Genomic DNA, 19,939 nt, shown 5'->3' with positions numbered 1-19,939 from the left:
GGCTCAAACCAGGAGTAATGAACAAGCCACAGTCTGAGCAGGATTTACTGCCAGGAGTAGGTGCAGGGAGCACAGTGCTGCCGAGGCACTTTTTGGGGTGCCAGTGGGGAGCAGGAGGTCACACGCACGGAGCATTTGTCAGCTCTGCATCCAGGCCTGGCTCTTCAGTGATGGATCTGCTCAAGGCTGAGCTCTTCTCCCTTTGTTTTTGTTCAATGGAGTGAAAGTGGAGAAGGTGGAGATGCTTTTGGGGGGTTTGTGGCAGCATGCTTGTTTCTCTGGTGGGGAGAAGGACAGCAGAAGGACATGATTACATCCAGTAACTCTCCATTCCCATTCTGGGACTGGAGCCACTACCCTTGGCAGTGTCCAGAGCCAGGTTGGATGGGGCTTGTAGCAATCTGGGATAGTGGAAGGTGTCCCTGCCCATGGCAGGAGGGTGAGACTGGATGGTCTTGAAGGTCCCTCCCAACCCCAGCCATTCTGGGACTCTGAGTGTGTGTGGGATGGACGCTTCCCAGCATCCCTGCAAGTGCACTTGGCATCCCCAGGGCGTGTGCTGAAATCAGGGGCAGATTCACATTGTCCCAGCAGAGCAGAGGGACAGAATTTCCCCTCTGGGCATGACCACGGTCTCAGCACAGAATCACTGGCCATGTGCTGCCCTGTGCAGTCTGTCCCACCACACTCACCTCATGTCCAGACTCAGTGTTTTGAGGCCTTTGGGCAGAATTTCTCAACTGCATTTCCTAAACTCAGGAATATTGTCCTATTTTCTTAAACTGTCAGCCTTGGGTGTGGTGCAGAAAAATCCCTGTATTGCCGTGAGTATGTGGCTGCAGAACTGGAGGAACAGAGAGTTATCCAGACTCTGGAAGCCACTCATGGAAGTGTCCAAAAAAGACTTTTGAGCACTCCTTGGGGAGTGTTAAAGAAGTGTGTAGATGTGGTGCTTAGAGACATGGTTTAGTGCTGAACATGGCAGTGCTGCAGTAGTGGTTGGACTCGATATTAGATGGCTTTTGGAGCCACGATTCCATGATTCCAAGTGTCTGTCCCATTTATTTCTGACGGGGCTGGCTGGCACATTCACCTGCTCATGTTGGCCCAGATATTGGGGTGCCATAACCTGAGCACCCCTCCTTGTGCCATCAGTGGAGTTAAACCAACCTGCAGCTATTTGGGATGAAAAGAATTGCAGTGCTGGAAGTATCCTGAGCTGCAGTAAGGGTGAGGAGGCTTGTCTGTGCTGGTCAGTGGTAGCAGCACCTGACCTATTTCAACCCAAATCATCTGGAAAATCAGCTTTAGCAGTGGTTTAATTTTTTAGTACTTTTAAGTTCTAAAAGTGGTGTTCCTCCCCACATCCTACTGCATCTCCGAGGATTCTCCCTACTGTGCAAAGTGCTGAGAAAAAAATATCCTGCTTTTGGAAAAGGAAACTAGAAGGGAATGGAGGATCCCTGCTCAGGCTGCTTCTCATCTGCAGGGGTAGAACTGGGCTGGGGTACCTGGATTTAGGATTGAGAGGAGGAAAATCCAGTTTGGCTGATGGATGGAAGAGTTCCCTTTCAGAGCAGGAGACATTGCCTGTTCTGGGCACATTGAGGTCCCGCCTCACATCCTGGGGTGAGTTTTGGGCCCCTAATGAAAATGAAGACATGGAGGGGCTGGAGCATTTCCATAGAAGGGAATGCAGCTGGGGAAGGGTCTGGAGCACCAGGAGTGGCTGAGGGGCTCTGCCTGGAGAAAAGGAGGCTCAGGGGGGACCTTCTGGCTCTGCACCCTGACAGGAGGGACAGCCAGGTCGGGGTTGGGCTCTGCTTCCAAGGAGCAAGATACAGGACAAGAGGAAACAGCCTCAAACTGTGCCAGGAGAAGTTTAGATTGGATATTAGAGAAAATTCCTTCATGGAAAGGATGGTCAGACATTGGCTCAGGGCACTTGTGAAATCACTGTCCCTGGAGATGTTAAAAAAATATGTGGATGTGGCACTTGTGAACGTGGTTCAATGATAAACATTGTTTTGGTGCTGGGCTGATGGTTACACTTGATGACCTTGGAGGTCAGTTCAATCTTAACATTTTTTGATTCTGCATGGGGGTCAGGGAGCAGTGGGCAGTGGGTGGGGAGCAGTTGGGTGGAGGGACCAGCACCTGGGTCCTCTGGCTGAGATGTGGCCAAAAGGCTCAGTGTGGGATGGGCTCCAGCCCTGCAGCCCTGGGCTAGCTCCTCTCCATCTTTTTCCCTGTCTCCATCTTCAGTCCTTTCAGCAGCATCCAGTGACTCCTTGTTTCCCCTTCCTCCCACAGAGACACTGATGGACTCCACCACGGCGACAGCAGAGCTGGGCTGGACCGTGCATCCTCCATCAGGGGTAAGGCACCAGCTAATGGGGACCTAGAGCTGCTTTGGGGTCTCCTCTGCACCTGAATGTGGCAGGCTTGTCGGGCAGGAAAAGTCAGGCACTGATGCAAAGTGCCTTGGCCATGTGGGAAGAGCACAAAAGGAGGTGACAGTTGAGGTTTCCAGTAGTTTTCTAGATGATACTCCAAAAAATACCCCAGTGTTTATGGGATGTAGTTCCCACCCCACAGAGTCACGCAGTGTGGTGCTAGAGGAATCGTAGTCTCCACAGAGCTGGCATGCAGCCACCTAAAAATGAGGAGAGGAAGAAACAATATGCCAAGGCCACCATAATTTGTCCCCAGTGTTTCACTTGTTATTGCATTGCCTGTTACTTGTGGCAGAATGAGGGCATTAGGCTCAGGTCCTGAAAGGAATGTCCAGCATCCCTGGCATCCCGTGGAGAGATGGGATGGCATTTGCTGGCTCAGCAGAACTATCTGTCTTCTTTACCAGGGCCAGGTGTACCCTGACTCATGTTTGAAGACCACCCTAAAGAAGCTCTTTTAAAGAAGAGCTTGGACAAGACAGTGCATCAGGTTCATCCCCCAGAGGGTGCTGGCACTGCCCAGGCTCCCCGGGGAATGGGCACAGCCCCAGGGCTGCCAGAGCCCCAGGAACATTTGGACAATGCTCTCAGGGATGCACAGGCTGGGATTTTTGAGGTGTCCTGGGCAGGGTCAGGAGCTGGACTCAATGATCCCGGTGGGTCCCTTCCAACTCAGAACATGCTGTGATTCTGTGATTTCTGCACCCTTCTGCTCGTGGGAGAAAAGCAGAGTGGAGCCACTGCTGTGCCCCACGTGGGGTATCATGGTGCTTCAGAGCATCCTGCCCACCTCTGGCCGTGGTAACCAGCAGCAGCCACAGCGTCCAACCCCCCAGATCTGCTGCCTTGCACTTGGGTAGCCCAGTCCAGCCTGGTCAAGGCCGGGAGATGCTTCCCGCGCATGGCAGTGGTGGCTCAGGCTCCGTCCTGCCTTCCATCCACCCTCTGCAGGGGCTGGATGAAGACGTTTCTGTGGACCTGACCCCCAGGCTGACAGCACGCCCTGGATCTGAGGCGACTTGGCAGAAGCAAAGAAAGAGCCCAGAAAAGCCTTGTGGGGAGATGAAACCGAGCCGGAGCAGCGTGGCCGCGGTGCCGCGCCAGGCACGGGCGCTGCCGGCCGGGCCCAGCACCATGATAAGGGCAGAGCTGCCCCAGCCCCGCCAGTGCCCCCGAGGGGGATGACGGGCACACAATGCGGGCGAGAAGAGGTCAAGTCCTTTCTCTGCTGGCCCAGCCTTGCTTGTTTGCGGTGTTTCCATATGTGAAGCACGCCTTGCTCCCGCTCCGCAGCCCGGCCCTAATGAGGCCGGGGCCTGCTGGAAGCCGTCTCCCCGGGTTATTGTGCTGCTGCCTCCTTTTGAGCTCCCGGCATGTTAATTAGAGAGCCAAGAGAAAGGGAGAGGCTTCTAATTAAGCGTCGAGGAAGCGCAGGGGCTGCTGCACAGGGGTGACTTTCCCATCTGGGAAAAGGGAAGTCTGGAGCCAGCCACTTGCTGCGGCAGGGATGTGGGAGGATGCTGGGGGTCCCGAGCCTGGCCCCCAGGGTGCTCCCAGGTCCCCCATCAGGGTGGAGATGCCTCTCGGGACAGTGCAATGCAGTTCCAGCGGTTGGTGGGATCACCTCCTGTCTGCACCTCTGGGCAGGGCCCTCAGGGGGGATATGGGCACATCATGTCCCGCTCTGTGCTCATCATGGGTGACAATTCTGTGGTACCCTCATGGCCTCATGTCCACAGGCAGGACAAGGCAGTGCATCCTACTCAAAGTTAACTGGCCAGGTTGGGTGCAGCCAGCCACCTGGAAGACAGAAGCTGCTGTGTGCTCCTTTTTGGGGATTATTAGAGACCCCAAAGCCCAAAGAGTTGCATTACATCTGGCTCTGAAACTCTTGTGCCATTCATATATGTCCCCAAGCCCTGCCTTCGGCATCTCCTGTTCATCCCAAGTCCTGGAAACTCGCATTCCAGCATGTGCTGCTCCTGCCTGACCAAGGCTGAGCTCTCTGGGCTTGCGTCCTTACCCTGCCTGGGGGTTGGGCAGTTGTGGGTGGGGGTCCCTTGGTCTTGGTAGCTGCAGGTGGGTGTCTGGAGTGGTCCAGGTGAGGGAGAGCCAAATCAGAGGCAGGGCAAGGGAAGGAATTGCTTCCACGTGCCTTGTCCTTGATTCCCTCACTTCCCTCCCAACCAGTGCCCTGAAAAGCAGGGAGATCCTGCAATTTTCCACTAACACACCGAATTTATTTCTGGAAAACAAAGCAAATGCTCCAGCTGTGTTTTGCAGGGATGCTCTTCTTATCCCCCAGCCCTGGCAGCAGCTTTACAGCTACTGCCAAACTGAAGTGGTTGGAGCTGTTGGGGATCTTCCCTGACAGCCTTCTGTTGGGCTGTGAGCCTTGATGTGCGAGGAGCAATCTGTCTCCCATCTCCTGAGCCTCTCTCCCCAGTCCTGGGTGCCCTTGTGAGGCCATTTACAACCTGAGGGCCTGAGGGGCTGGGGGTGCTCTGCTCCTGCAGGATTTTCCCTGGATTGGGTCCTGGCACTGGTGCTGCCCTGCCTTGGTTGTGATCCTACATCCAGGGCAGGGTTGTGCTTGGGGTGTAGCATCCATGGGAAGCAGCTCGGCTTCCACTTGAGCAGTTTTATGAACAAATTCAGAAGGAGCAGTTCCAGCTGGCCAGGGCTGTGTCACACGCCAGCAGGACTCTGGTCCCTGTTGCCCAGCATCACACAGATGCCCTAGGTGGGTATGGGACTGCAGGGAGATGCTCTGCACTCTGGCAGAGGCTGGGCAGGGGGAGATGCTCTGTGAGCTGAGGCTTCTCCTCGCACAAAGACCCTTCCCTGTTGGTGCTCCCTGCAGAGGAGCAGTGACCAGTTACAGGCTGCAGCTCATGTCCTGCATCTCCCTCTCTGAAATGTCCCCATCCTACACAGGATGGAGACAACCAGTGCTGGAGGATTTGGGAAAAAACAGCCTGAGAAAAGGGCAGAGAGCTGGAGAAGTCCAGATGATGCACAGCAGCCCTGAGCTGTGTGGGGACCCAAGGGGACAGCTGGAGATGTGTCAAAGGGGTTTAGACTGGATGGTAGGAAAAGGTTCATCCCCCAGAGGGTGCTGGCACTGCCCAGGCTCCCCAGAGAATGGGCACAGCCCCGAGGCTGCCAGAGCTCCAGGAGCCTTTGGACACCACTCTCAAGCACAGGAGGAGGATTGTTGGGGTGACTGTACAGGGCCATGAGGCTGACTTGATGATCTTTGTGGGTCCCTTCCAGCTCAGGATATTCTCCTCTGTATCTCTACAGAGCTTCCTCCAGAGCTGGCAGTCAGTCAGCTGGGGGGAGCTGGGCAGAGCTTCCCATGGGGAAATCTATCAGCTCTGAGCTGTCTTGCTGAGAAGGGTGTTGCTGTCATGGCACAACTCGTAGCCATGTCTGCATCCCATAGATCCAGGTCAGGACAGCTGGGGTTGGGACATGAGCACGCCTGCTGGTGGAACCCCAAATGGAGGAGCATTTGACCATCAAAGGGGCAGGGATGAGGGCTCCAGTGGGACTTACCCAGCACCTCCCTTTATGGGAGCACAGCAGGATTGGCCGTGATCCCATCCTGCCCCTGGAAGAGGCACTGGCTGCAGGCAGGCAGGTTTTATGGCTTTGAGGAAGCAGGTCCTGTTTGCCATGTCTGTAGCCATAGTGGCACTGGTGGGAATCCCTGTGCTAAAGGCACTGTGCTCTTTGCCAGAGGCACAGTCCCTACTAAAACCATTTCTGCAGAGCAGTGGCCTGGCTGTCCCTCCAGCAGCAGAGAGGCTTGACCCTGAATCCAGGCATGGAGCATGGTGCTAGAGGCAGCAAGGTGGCCACGAGGGACCCCTTTGTCCTCCCTGGGGCATGGTGTGGGTCAAACTCTGCCCAGGCAGGTACAGGGCACCTGCAGGAGGGTGCTGGCATGAGGGGCTAGGCACTGTGGGACAGCCTGGGATGGGGTGGGCACGGAAAGGGGCAGCTGGTGCTGGCAGAGCCTACGTGGCACGCAGTGGGGATGGGAGGAGGTGAGGAGGGTGGGGAGCGCCTGTTCAGAGCAGCCCCTTGACTGTCTGTGTCCTGCCCGCAGTGGGAAGAGGTGAGTGGGTACGACGAGAACATGAACACGATCCGCACCTACCAGGTGTGCAACGTCTTTGAATCCAGCCAGAACAACTGGCTCCGGACCAAGTACATCCGGAGGCGAGGAGCACACCGCATCCACGTGGAGATGAAATTTTCTGTGCGGGACTGCAGCAGCATCCCCAATGTCCCAGGCTCCTGTAAGGAGACTTTTAACCTCTACTATTTCGAGTCAGACTTCGACTCGGCCACCAAGACTTTTCCTAACTGGATGGAGAATCCTTGGATGAAGGTGGACACAATTGCTGCTGATGAGAGCTTCTCACAGGTGGACTTAGGTGGACGGGTGATGAAGATCAACACTGAGGTGCGCAGTTTTGGGCCTGTCTCCAAGAATGGTTTCTACCTGGCCTTCCAGGACTATGGGGGCTGCATGTCCCTGATTGCCGTCCGTGTCTTCTACCGCAAATGTCCCCGTGTGATCCAGAACGGGGCCGTCTTCCAAGAAACCCTGTCGGGAGCAGAGAGCACCTCGCTGGTGGCAGCCAGGGGCACGTGCATTGCCAATGCCGAGGAGGTGGATGTGCCCATCAAGCTGTACTGCAACGGGGACGGCGAGTGGCTGGTGCCCATCGGCCGCTGCATGTGCCGGGCCGGCTACGAGTCGGTGGAGAACGGGACCGTCTGCAGAGGTAACCACGGCTGGGGTCTGCATGAACCATCTGGGAGGGACCTCCTTGGGCAGGGCTGGCAGAGGGGCACGTCTGGGGGCTGATTCCTTCCCCGGCTCCTCGCTCCCTGCCCCAGGCTCATCCATCCATTGCAGAGGCTGTGCATGACCTCTGGGTCCCCAGGGCTGCTGGGCACCCGTTTCTGGTGCTGTCCATGTTCTCCAGGTTTTGGAGACACACATGTGTGGTGCATGTCACCAGTCTGCAGTTGCCTTCCAAAATACTGGGGCTGTTATGCTGTTGGTTTTGCTGTGTGCTTTGGCATGGGCTGAATCTCTTCTTGGATGAGAGGAGTGGGAATGCAGGGTCCCAAAAGGGTGCAGTGGGAGGGAGCAAGTTGTCTACAGTGTTTTCTTGGTGAGGTGCAAATGGCCCAGGGTGGGACATGGTCGTGGCCTGTTCAGAGCTACCTGGTCCCTGTGCTCCTCAACAGCCAGAGGTTTCCTGCCCTATAAATATTCTGCCTCTGTGGATGTTCAAAGCAGACTCCGTGAGTGCCTGCTGAGCTCAGATGAGCACCACAGAGCCAGCGTGGCCCCAGCCCAGCAAGAGGCTCAGCCCCCCCGTTCCTGAGCTGATGTCTGTGCTCCTGTCCAGCCATCCATGGGCTCGGGAAGGTTGAGAAGGGAGCTCCTAGGGTTGCTGGGAGGGAGGTGTGGACCCAGAGCTGTGTGATGGGCACCTGCAGCTGTGCCATACGTGGAGCAAACCACAGAGTTTGGCAAACAAGCTCTTTCTCCCCTGTCCTGGCAGAACGTTCAAATCTGCGTGCGGTTCTGATAGGATTGGCACACTCCAAGCAGAGCCAGCGCTTCTGAGATCCATTATAGATACACTGGTGGCCATTGCAGAGCCAAGGGAGGAGCTGTGTCTCCTCTCTTCTGGCTGTGAAGGGTTGGCCAGGTAGAACCAAGCCTGGGGAAGGTGCTGGAGGTGGGAGACAGACACACTGGAGAGGGGAGTGGACAATCTGGTTGTGCTCAGTAGGGACTGCAGGCTGTATGGCTCCGTGTCTGCTGCTGGTGGATGGGCTGCTCATGCACAAAATTCAGGTTCTGGTGTGCTGTGGGGATCATTTTGTATCCATTATTTCAGCTACTCCACGCTTAGCCATTGAAGAACGCGTCTTCCCACCGAGCTCGGGCAGATCAAGTGTCTTACAGCCTTAGCAGGGATGGGGATGGGGACAGCAAGGAAGTACTGCTGGAAACCGAGCCCGGCTAATCCCTGCCTCGAAGGGCAGACGGGGGTTTTACAACTCCCAAGTGAAGCATCTGTAGCAACAGCAGAAAGCCCCAGTGATTCACGGCAGGTTTTTTCCCGGACTGTGCTGGGATGCAGTTGGGGTTTCTGGGGAGCTCCCCTGGCATGGCCGGGGCTCGCAGGACCCCTCCTGTCCCGCAGGGCTCGGGGAGCAGAGCGGGGAGAGGAGAGGCCGGTCCCTCTTTGTCTGGCAGCAGCAGCAGCAGCAGCAGCAGCAGCAGCAGGATTTTGGGAGGTCCGGTACCTCGGCAGCTGTTTCTGCAGCCGGCCCCGCGCTCCCCGCCCGCATTAATCACGCCGTGGCCAGCAGCCCATCGTCTCCACGGGGCAGCTGCCTCCCCTTCCCCTTTCCTTTCTCCTTCCCCTTGCCTTTTTATTTTTTTTTTTTGCCTTTCCCTTCCTCTTCCCTTTTCTTTTCTCTTTCCCCTTCTCTTTCCCTTTTCTTCTCTTCTTTCCGTTCTCGTTACCTTTCCCCTTCTCCTTCCCTTTCCTCTTCCCTTCCCTCTTCACTTCCTCTTCCTCTTTCCTTCCCCTTCCTATTTCCCTTTTCTTCTCCTTCCTATTGCTGTCTCTCTCTCTTCTTTTCTTTCCCTTTCCCTTTGGTCTTTGCCTTTGCCTTCCCCGTTCCTTCTTTCCCTTCCCCTTCTCATGTGGGGTGGAATCAGGGCTGGATGGGACCCCGGGATTGTGTCGCTCCATTCTTCCCGGGCAGCCCGCAGAAGAGGAGTGGGGACTGGGAGGAGTGCCAGACACAGAGCTGGCAGGACAGCCGTGGAATCCCCGTCCTCTCCCAGCCCAGCCCTCCCGTGAGCCCCACAAAGGGCTGGGAAGGGGCTGGTGGCCCCAGCTCTGCTCGGGAAGGACCTGCGGGATGCATCCCTGCATCCCTGCATCCCTGCATCCCTGCATCCCTGCCGTCCTTCCCACGGGTCCCTGCCCCTGCTCCCTGCGGAGGCAGCAGTGGAGCTGCCTGGCTTGGGGGACTCACTCCTACATGTGGCTGGCAGGTTTGCTCGCGTTTCCAGGGCTGGGAGGGAATCTGGGCCTCTTTCCAGAAGAAAAACAATAGCAAATCTGAGCTGGCTTTGGGGGCAAAGCTCTCTCACACGCTCAGGCGCCCAAACAGGACATGGCAGGGAGCATGGGGGGACACGGTCCTGCCCCACCAAAGGGTCCAGGTGGAGAAGGGCATCCCAAGGAATGGACAACCCCTCTGTGCAGCTGGAAGGAGTTGCTCATTTCCTCCGCTGGGTTTTTCATCTGGCTAATAGCGCGCCAGCCTGCTCGCGGCAGTGTGCACAAGGGATATTTATGGAGGAAGTTCATGCATCTAACAGCTTAAGCTCTTCTAAGCTCGCAGCCCCAGCACAAAAGGATTTGGGAGCAGTTAACAATTCTGTGTGGTTAAGAGATTTTCATTTTGCTGGGCCTGGCTTGCCGCTCCTGCAGGGCCCTGCGAGGGGCTGGCTGCCCGCTGCTCTCCATCGCTGCCCAGCTCCTCGCTGCCGAGGGGCTGCACACAACATCTCCCCAGCCCCGTCCTCCCCGCTTCACCTTCTGCTCCCTGCCTGCTTTTCTCTTTCCATCTCCCTGTTCTTTGTCTGCGCCTCCCCCCTTCCCTCCCCTCCTCGTCCCTCCCATGCAGCACATTGAGCGCATTTCTCCCTCTGCCTCCCGCATCCATTGGCTCCGTCAGCCACAGCGCAGGCAGGGCCATTGTGCTGCGGGGCTGGGCAGTGGCTGGACGCTGCCTGCACGGCCTGTGCTGCTCAGAGCCAGCAGCTGATGGCTGCTGCTGCCAGCAGTTCAGCCCTTCATGCCTTCTGCAGCCCCGCTCCATTGCAGCAGGGCACCTCTGCTCCTGCATTCTCTTTGTTGTGCTCCTACAGCACAGGAGTCCTGATCTTGCTGGGGTGACAAGGGCTGGTTTTGCCCTGCAGAAGCTGGTGGTGACAGTTTCCTGCAGTCAGAGACCTCTGGTGTCATCCCTTGGGGTCACAAGCCTTTCTGAGGAGCAGAGGAGCTGGTGACCTGATGGGAAGAGGAGAAACCAAGTCAGATTCAGGCTGACAGCTGTCTTCTCCTTGGCTCTCTTCTCTGTTCCCTGCCCCTCAGCTCTGCTTTTGTGAGACCCTCCTGCAGTGCTACCTCCAGCTTTGGGGTCCCCAACATCAGAAGGACGTGGAGCTGCAGGAGGGAGTCCAGAAGAGACCACAGAGATGTTCTGAGGACAGGAACCCCTCTGTTCTGCAGCCAGGCTGGGAGAGCTGGGGCTGTTAACCTGGAGAAGACTCGAGGGAGACCTCAAAGCCCCTTCCAGTGCCTAAAGGGACTCCAGGAGAGCTGGAAAGGGACTTTGGACAAGGGATGGAGGGACAGGACAAGGGGGAATGGCTTCAAGTATACAGAGGGCAGGGATAGATGGGCTATTTGGAAGGCATTCCTGGCTGTGAGGCTGGTGAGGCCCTGGCACAGGGTGCCCAGAGAAGCTGTGGCTGCCCCATTCCTGGAAGTGTCCAAGACCAGGCTGGACAGGCCTTGGAGGAACCTGGGATAGTGGAAGGTGTCCCTGCCCATGGCAGGAGGTGGGACTGGCTGAGCTTTAAGGTCCCTTCCACCCAAACCATTCTGGGATTCTCTGATTTTGCAGCTTAAGGTGGAGCTGGGCCTCCCCTGAGGGGAGCCCCAGGGCTCAGCAGGGTCCCTTTCCCTGCCATGATTTTGGTGTCCAGGGCAGCAGATCTGCCACCACCCCACCAGGTGTGGGTGACATGGGCTCAGGCATGACAAGGACGTGTGACAAGGACCCTGATCCATCCCTCCAGCACAGAGGGTGGGAAGCAGCCAAGCTGTACTTGGGATTTGGAGGGGGCCAAGTATGTGCTGAGGGCTGAGAGCAGCTTCCTGATGTGCTGGAGCAGGGCCTGTCCGAGCTGTCTCACAGTCACGGCCCACGAGGACGTGATGTTTTCATGATAAAAGGCTATTTATGGCTCTGTGCCTGTTTCGGGTCTGGGCCTCCTCTGATAGTGCTGGACCCAGCCAATACATTGTAAGGCTCTAGGGGTAATCGAGTTCTTCCAGGAAGCATTCCTGGCTGAACTGGAGCAGATACAGCCAATTGTTCTGGAAATGTTTCCAGAGACAGAGAACTGCCCGTTAAATGCTTCCAGAGGCTGTCCCTGCCTTCTTACTCTGCTGGGCCTGGCACTCCCACCTCAGAGAGCTTCATCCATCGCCACACCTCTGTGCTCCCTGCGCCTGTTTAAGGGTAATCTTTGGCCCCTGCTCCTCTGGTAAGGTTTTCAGCCAACATCTTTGGCTCTTCCCAGCCCTTGGCACTGCTTTAGCCTTTCCCTTGGCAGATCTAGTTCCCCACATACATGCCGCTCGTGGCGATCAGCTGCATGCCAGAGGGGATGCTGAGATTCCCCCTGCCTGCATCCCCCCTTTGTTTAACCATTTCGGCAATGGCATTTCTCTGGGTGCTTTTGGAGGATCCTTATCCTTTCTTGTGGGACTGGGAGAACTGGGACAACTGGGACTGAATCCTCGTCCCTGTAGATGTGATTTACACGTTTGTACTGAAATGCACATTCCTTGCTTGTGCCCAGTTCCCCAGGGTGTCGGGATTGCTGTATTGGGATCCCATCATTCTCAGTATTTACCACACCACAGCTTCCATGTCAACAGCTAACTTTATTGGGAACACTCTGGGCTTTCTCCCGGGTCATTGATAAAAATGTTAAACAGCCCAGAGGCACGAACCACATTTGTTGGCTGCAGCAGAAACAGCCTCGCTCGGATCTCCGGCCGCGCCGTGTCTGCCTGCCAAGTTTTAATTCATCGAGGATGTCCCATGGTGTCGGTGGAGCCACTGATTTCAGAATCAAAATATCCCATGTGTTAGCCAGGGAAAGGCTCTGCAGAGGTTTGGGTGTGTGATATTAGTGCCATTACCCCCCCAGTCAATCTTGTAATTGCATCAAAAACCCGTACAAGGCTAATTTGCCTTAATCTGTTTTCCCTAAGTGCACACAGGTTGGCACAACCATCCCTACCTTCCTTTAATCCCTCGCTGACCCAGTCCTGGAGCTCTCACAGCCTTATTTGACTGGTACTGATGTTGCAACTCTAAAATAGACACAACTGCCTCATTTAGCAAATAGCTTTTTCCTCCATCTCTGAAACACCCTGTTGCCTCACGGCGTGTGGAAAGCGAGTGTTGAGTGTGCCCCAGTCTATCACCTGCACTCTCTTAGGTAGGTGCTGCCCTGACAGGCTGATTTAGCAATGTTTAACTTTAGTGGCTGCTATTTAACATCTTGAGTTACTGCTGGAATGGAAAGTATTCCACCATCATCCTCAAAGATGATTACATCACCTGGCTCCTTCCCAAGTACAAAACAGGAATTTGTCTGCCTTTTCTACAGGCTTGTTGACAATGTGAATGCTCCCAGCCGGCCGGGGCTCGGTGGCATTGTTGGATGCTGCTTCTGGGGCTTCTCCCTCTCCTCCCTCTCTGTCTGGGAAGAAGGAATACAGCGTCTTTCTTCCCATGGCTTTGATTCTTCTTGCTGACCTCTCCATGTTGTCAGTCCAATTAGGGCGGTGGTGGAGACTGCAGCTGCTCACTGGGAGCCACTCCACACCTGCCTGGTGCTTGTCCTCTGCACATTCCTGTTGGAGTCTGGGCTTTGGGAGGTTGGAATGGGACCCAGGGGAGCTTGGCAGAGCAAGGGGGTGTCAGACAGGGGGGCTGAGGTATTGATTTGCTGGTGATGTGAAGCCCCAAGAGATGCTGATCTCACAGGGAGGGTAACACATGGTCCAGGAGTGAGACAAAAGATGTGCTACCAGAGGAGGGAGATGGGCCACTCACCTTAAATAGGAAATGCAGCTTCTGAGGAACTACACCTTCTTGTGAAACAAAGAAAATGAGAGTTCCTTTCTCATTTTGCTTTCAAGACAAGGAATGGACTGAGACCTTCCACAGAAGTATTTTCTCTACAGAGAAAGGAAGGAGATGAGGTTTTCCAGGACATGAGAGTGGATTTTGAGTAGCAGGAGGTTACAGAGCTCTCCCAGCCCTGCTGTGATGGTGTAGGAAACGCCTCAGCAGGATACACTTGCATGGCCTGGGAGCAGCCCATAGGAGCCCAGAGAGCAGCATCTTCTCCTTTATCAGTGTGGGCAGGTCACGAATCCCTTGGGTTGGAGGGAAGGATGAAGACCTCAGGTCCAGCAAAACCCAGTAGTAGTTTACTGATTGAAATAATGGCCATTCTTCAGAGAAACACGGTGGAGTTTTGCATTGCCAGTATTTGCCACAGCTGCTGCTTCCCAGACCCTTTGCCCCAGCTCCTTCATCCTTCTGCTCAGGGTCTCACCATGATTTGTGTTGGAAGGGACCTTGAAGATCACACAGAACTGCAGGGAGGGTCTCTGCCCCCCTTCCCACCCTAGGATGGGCTGCTCCCTCCTCCCGCTGTGCTGGGATCTGCGAGGAGATGTGGGGAGGGGAGTGAAAGCAGACCTGGGGGTGGTGTCCCCTCTGTGTCCCCCCTGTGTCCCCTCTGTGTCCCCTCTGTGTCCCCTCTGTCCCTCTGGGGCACAGGGACATTCAGTAACACGGGTGTGTTCCTGGAGCTGATGTGTACCCAGGAGTTATTTTTACAGATGAAACAGCATTTTGGATCAAACACCACATTCCTGGTGCTGCTACACCCATGTGAGCAGGGAATAGCAGCTCTGGCAGCATCCTGTGCTGACGCCGGGGGGAGAGCAGCATTTGTTCCTCTCTCTCCTTCGTTGGCCTCCCTTTCCCCCCTCCCCCCTTTTTTTTTTTTGGTGTTTTTTCTTTTTTTTTTTTTTTTCTGAGAAAAGTGGTAAACATTAATAGGAGCTGGAATGAATAGCTGGGATTCAGGCCCAGGATTCCAGGATTTTAACTCATTATTGTCATAAAATGAAGAGAATGTGGGGTTTTGCCATTAGTTTTTTCCTTTGATTGAAAGCTCTCAGAGACCTTGGGGGAGGAAGGAGGATTTTTCCTTGAATTCCTCATGGCGCTGGTTTTTATAGGGCAAGAGGAGAATATTCTTCTTCATATATAGCTTGAGGAAAATTGGAGAAAATACTGCTTTTGAGGATTTTTTTTCTTTTTCATTTGAAGGTTTTCAGCAAGTTGGGCCAAAGCCAAGAGATTGTGTTGTAAATTTAATTTTGGGAAATACCCTCCGACATTCTCTGTGCTGATTTAAAGTCTTTCTGATTTCAGATGAGTCAAATATGCTCAGTTAGAGCACAGCTCTTTGATTTTAGCCACACTAGGTAAAAACCTTACAGAGAATTTAATCCATAAACCATGATTAGCTTAATTAGCTCCAAGGAAACTTGTTATTGTTCCCCTTATGCCTTAGAAACGTAATCTATCACTGGGAAGTGTACAGAAAAGTCCCCATAAAGGTCGGGAAATTGAATCAAAGTGTTCATAGCTCATACAATGGCTCTGTTAACACACACCAAATTTCAAACGAGGTTTAATTAGGTTTGGCCAAGGAAAATACACTTTTACTGTCATGTTTTGAAGGAGGCCTTAAGTTTGGTGATGCTGCTCTGTGATGCCCAGTTCTTGTGTGGGTGGCTGGAACTTAAATACCTCCTGCCTCCCCCTCCAGACCCTTCCCTGTCGGAGCCCCGGCCTGGTTCAGGGGCTCCGTGTGCTGGAAAAGTCTCTCCTCCAACCCATGCTTCCAAAGAAAGGCTCAGCAGTCTCTGTTTTCGGTCTCAAGGCAGTTTATTGCAGTTATCTGAAAGATTTTCTTCTGGGGCTGCTGTGGTTTGCTCAGAGCTCAGGCAGAGGCACACACACACCCTGACATCCTCTCTGACTCCCGACTGCTTCTTCTCTCCCCCTCTGCCCAGGGCTGCTGCTGTCTTTTATATGGTACATTACGTGTTACATGGGTACAGTTTGTCCCCAATGCCTATTACCTATATTAAATGGTGCCTTTCTACTCTAACCCAATCTGTGAGTGCCAACATCACCAAGAACATGGAGGGAAGGAAGGAGAAAGAGGGAGGACAGGACAGGCCCAAATCCCTCCATCTTAAAACCTCTGACCCTCAGGTACAAAACCAAAACCCCTCTGTACAGGTGTTAAAATCCCCCTGTACAATACTAAAAAATCCTTCCCTCTACTTTGTAACTACTTCTACTATAATATCTAAACTTTTGTGACTGCTTGTTCTACCTGCAAAGTTGGTAAATCATTCCATGGCTCAAACCCAAAATCACAGCTGTTTCCAGCTGCCTGCCAGGGTCTCAAATGTCTCCAACCAGGGCCTGGGACCTCCAAAAATGTCTGAGGGACATTTTGAGTTCCAACACTTCCCCATCCTTGAGGACCTTCTTTGGTTGCTTCCCAAGAGCTTAAACAGAAGAGGCTCTGAGCCACATCCTTGAGCTGTCCCTGCTGTGAGCTCCAGCAGGAGGTTTCCTCCCATAGGACAGCAGCCCCCTGCCCACCTGCCTTGAATGCTTTTGCTGGAGTCCAAGTCGTGGGGAAACTGGCTGTAGAACCAGAGAAACTGGCAGTTTGCAGGATGGCAGGTCTTGAAGACTGGAAAATGGGGAATAGGAAATAGCATGAGCAGGAAATTAGAAGTTATTGGTCTGGAAAGCAGCCTGGGAGGGGGAGGCAGGAAAAGGTCATGGTCAGACCTGGAGCCACCAGCTCTGCACGCTGGCACCCAAAAGGGGACCTGTATGAACACATTGTGACAACCTGTGAAGCCTTTCCAGATTTCTGCAGCAAGATCTTCAAAAACTGAGATCTCTTCTTCTCCTCAGCATGTTGAAATGACACCTGCCAGGGAGCTGGCATCTTCACGGAGTCCTTTGAGGTAACCCAGAGATTTTGGCTTTGCTCCTTGCGTTAGAAACCAGAGAGAGCTTAGCAGAAATGGATGTTTTCACTTGGCCAGTGGGAGCCTTGATGCTTGAGTGTATGGTTCTGCTCCCCAGGCACTTGGACTGGCCCCCAGCTCCATGAAGGGCTGTGGGTTCCTCAGTGATGCTGCACCAGCAGCAGCTGGGGATGGGCATCCCTGCCCCGTGAAGTGAGGGCCCCTTGGAGATCACGGGCTGGAGATAACTCCTATGACCAGGAGCAAATTCAAAGTGCATTTTGAGGGAATATCTTCAAGATTTGGGCACTGACAGTTTTCAATGATGACAGCCTGCTACTTTTAGAGTCTATTGGCACTTTCATACTATTGGCACTTCTGGAGCTCACAGAGACCCTGTGTCCAAACCATTGTTAAGGCTGAAACCACAGCCAGCAATTTCCAAAACAGTAAGATCCCAAGAGTCCTTTGGGTGTTACACCCACAGCTGGACAGGAGCAGGAGCAGCGTGAACAATAAATGAGCATGTGAGAAAGGGTTTGTCATTCAAATTATCAAAATGCCCAAATCCTCCAGGCTTGTCAGAGGTACAGTACAGCCTGAAGTAGAGCCTGTGGAGCAGACTAACACTCTTGCTTTGCTCCCCATGGCATCTCTGCCAGCCTGGATGGCTTTGGACAAGATTGTAGTGGCTGCAGGAACAGCAGACAGCACTCTCCATGGAATGCCCCAGATCTGCCTTTTTATGGCCCAGGGGGAGCAGGAAGGGGCTGTGCAGCATCAGGGCTGTGTTGGCTCTTGGGCAGCAGGGAGTGGTTCCCATCTCACTGCTCCTCTTTGTGCCTGCCCCTCAGGACAGCCCTTCCTGGACAAGGTGTCTGCATCCCCCTGGGACGTGTAGAATGGATGGTTGGGGGCAGGTGCTGCAGGCAGTGGCCCCGGGTCTGGAACAGGCAGGATGCAGGACATTGCTGGGCATCAGACCCCTAACCTGGAATTTCTGAGGGGCTGGTCTTTCTCCTGAGACTTTTCAGTGGAAACCAGCTGTTTTTCCCAAGCCTTTCTCTGCCCTTTCCCCTCCCTTCCTTTTACCTTATCCCTCATCTCATGTACTGGTGACAGTTCTGCAGTGTCTGTCCATATTGCTGTCACCACAGAGGATCCCAGAGGATTATTTTGGCAGATTCCCCGTTCACTCCCTCCTAGGTGGTTTGGGATCCTACAGAACCACCTTTGGCTCTCAGAGATCTGAAGGAAGGAGGAGGAGGAGGAGGAGGAGGAGGAGGAGGAGGAGGAGGAGGAGGAGGTGATTCCTCAGGCTGCCCAGGCAGTGGATGCTGGAGCTGCTCCCTCGTGCCAGCCATCACCCAGAGGATTCCCAGAGCTGAAGGCAGGAAGCTCAGGAGGGTTTATCCCAGTGGAAATACTCCTGCTGCAGACCTTTCCTTGCAGCACGGTGAGCAAAATTAATTCTGAGCCTTTCAGTGCATCTGTGCAGCCTCATTAATAAAATAGAATGAGGAAAAGCGGGGGAAACAGGAATAGAAGAATTTGAGGAATGACTCATTCCCAGAGAAGCTTCTCATTCCCCTTGCCCTCCAGTGCACCCCAGGGATGGGTTAAAGGCTGCCTTCCTTTGCCCTTGCAGGTCTGTTTGTCCTGGTATGGGGACAGTGAGCGCTGCCATCCTGCCACCTGCACAGGTGCCATCACCTGCCTCAGCTCCCACATGGATCCAGGCAGGAATGGTGGTGTTTTACTCTCAATTCACACCCTGGGAGTGAACCTGTGGCACCAGCTGAAGAATAAGAGACGAGGGAGGCATTGCAGGAAAAGTAATCTCGAGGCTTTCTCCACTTTGTGTTTCCATCCAGGCAAATCCCAGCCTCAGGACCTTCCTGGAGCATGTCCAGAGAGGGGAATAGAGCTGGTGAAAGGTCTGGAGCATGAGTGGCTGAGAGAGCTGGGAAAGGGGCTCAGCCTGGAGAAAAGGAGGCTCAGGAGGGACCTTCTGGCTCTGCAGAACTCCTGACAGGAGGGGACAGCCAGGTGGGGTCAGGCTCTGCTCCAGGGAATGGAGGACAAGACAAGAGGAAACAGACTCAAGTTGGGCCAGGGCAGATTTAGTTGGATATCAGGGAAATTTCTTTATGGAAAGGGTGGTCAAGCATTGGCACAGGCTGCCCAGGGCAGTTGTGGAGTCCCCATCCCTAGAGGTGCTTAAACAACAAGTGGATGTGGCACTGGGAGCAGGTTTCGTGGTGGATCTGACAGTGCCGGGTTAATGACTGGACTGGATGATCTCTGAGGGCTTTTCCAGCCACAGGGAGTCTATAAAAGGAAATGGCAGAGGCTCTGGTTCACCCCCAGGGAGTGCTTACTCTGCTGCTGTTCCTGCTTTCCAAAGGGGATTATGAAGCAGGAGAGGAATGTCACTGCCTGGTGCTCACTCACGTTGTCACCATGTGTAGGGCTAATCTGGAGAAGAGTGACAAATCTGAGCGTGTGTATCTTCATGATGCCCTATAATTAGACTTGTTTTTTTGGGGTTTTTTTTGGTTTTTTTTTTTTTTTTTCCTTCTTCTTGAAAGTTTTGCTGTCTGGCACAGATGGAAGTGATCCCAGTTTGTTTTTGTGTCTCTTGAATTAGAGCGTGGCTGCTCTTTCCAGGATTTCCCAGGCAAAAATATTCACATGGGGACCTGCCCAGCATGCAGGGTGGGTCCTCTAGGATGTGATTCTGGGTGTATTTGGCTCTCTGCACCTTTGCAGGAGCCGTGGTGGGGATTTATCCTTGTCCAAGGGCTGGTTTTCCAGCACTTCCAGGTGCAAGGCAGGCATGGAGTGGTGCGGGCATGGCATGAAGGAGACACGTGGGAAAACAGTTGGAGCAGAGTGTGCAGAGCTGAGCAGAGGGTTCAGAGTGAATCCAGGTGCAGGTTTGCTGCTCAGTCCTGCCTAAAGAATCCTGGGATGGTTTGGGTTGAAAAGACCTTAAACAGCCTCATCCAGTGCTCCCCCTGCCATGGGAAGGGACACCTTGTCTTGGTCATCTCCAAGACACCTTCCCCTACCCCGGGGTGCTCCAAGCCCCATGCAGCCTGGCCTGGGACACTGCCAGGGATGGGGCAGCTGCAGCTGCTCTGGGCAAACAAGAAGAGGGGCAGTGATGTTTCTCTGGCAGCAGAATTCCTCCCTCCATCCCAGCTTTCCTGATCTCGGGCTCAGAAGGGCTGTGGGGGAGCTCAGGAGGGGGTTGCAAAGCCAGGGGTGGGGTAGCAGGACATGTGGGACCACCAAAGCTGCGCCAGACTGACTGCTTCATACATTTTGGGGGTGCCCCCACCATGATGGGGTTTCCATGGAAACCAGAGTAGTGATTTCCTGAATGCTGATGTGCTGGAAGGCCAAAAGCAAAGGTGGGAGGGAGGAAGCAGAGGATGGTGAGCAACAGGCCCTCCCTGGGGA

General features: G+C 54.2%; 1 protein-coding gene across 2 annotated transcripts in view; it reads left to right on the top strand.

Annotated features, from left to right (window-relative positions):
* Positions 1 to 19,939, top strand: part of EPHB2 (EPH receptor B2) — a 129,637-nt gene that overhangs the window by 36,207 nt on the left and 73,491 nt on the right. For both annotated transcript variants that reach the window (XM_030289118.4, XM_030289119.4), the window contains exons 2-3: positions 2,314 to 2,378; positions 6,574 to 7,258. In XM_030289118.4, the coding sequence (XP_030144978.1) occupies positions 2,314 to 2,378; positions 6,574 to 7,258 (750 nt within the window). The remainder of the gene's footprint in view (positions 1 to 2,313; positions 2,379 to 6,573; positions 7,259 to 19,939) is intronic.

The sequence above is a fragment of the Taeniopygia guttata genome, chromosome 21 (assembly GCF_048771995.1).
Source record: "Taeniopygia guttata chromosome 21, bTaeGut7.mat, whole genome shotgun sequence".
Classification (NCBI taxonomy): Eukaryota; Metazoa; Chordata; class Aves; order Passeriformes; family Estrildidae; genus Taeniopygia; species Taeniopygia guttata.
This window is presented reverse-complemented; position numbering and strand designations above follow the sequence as displayed.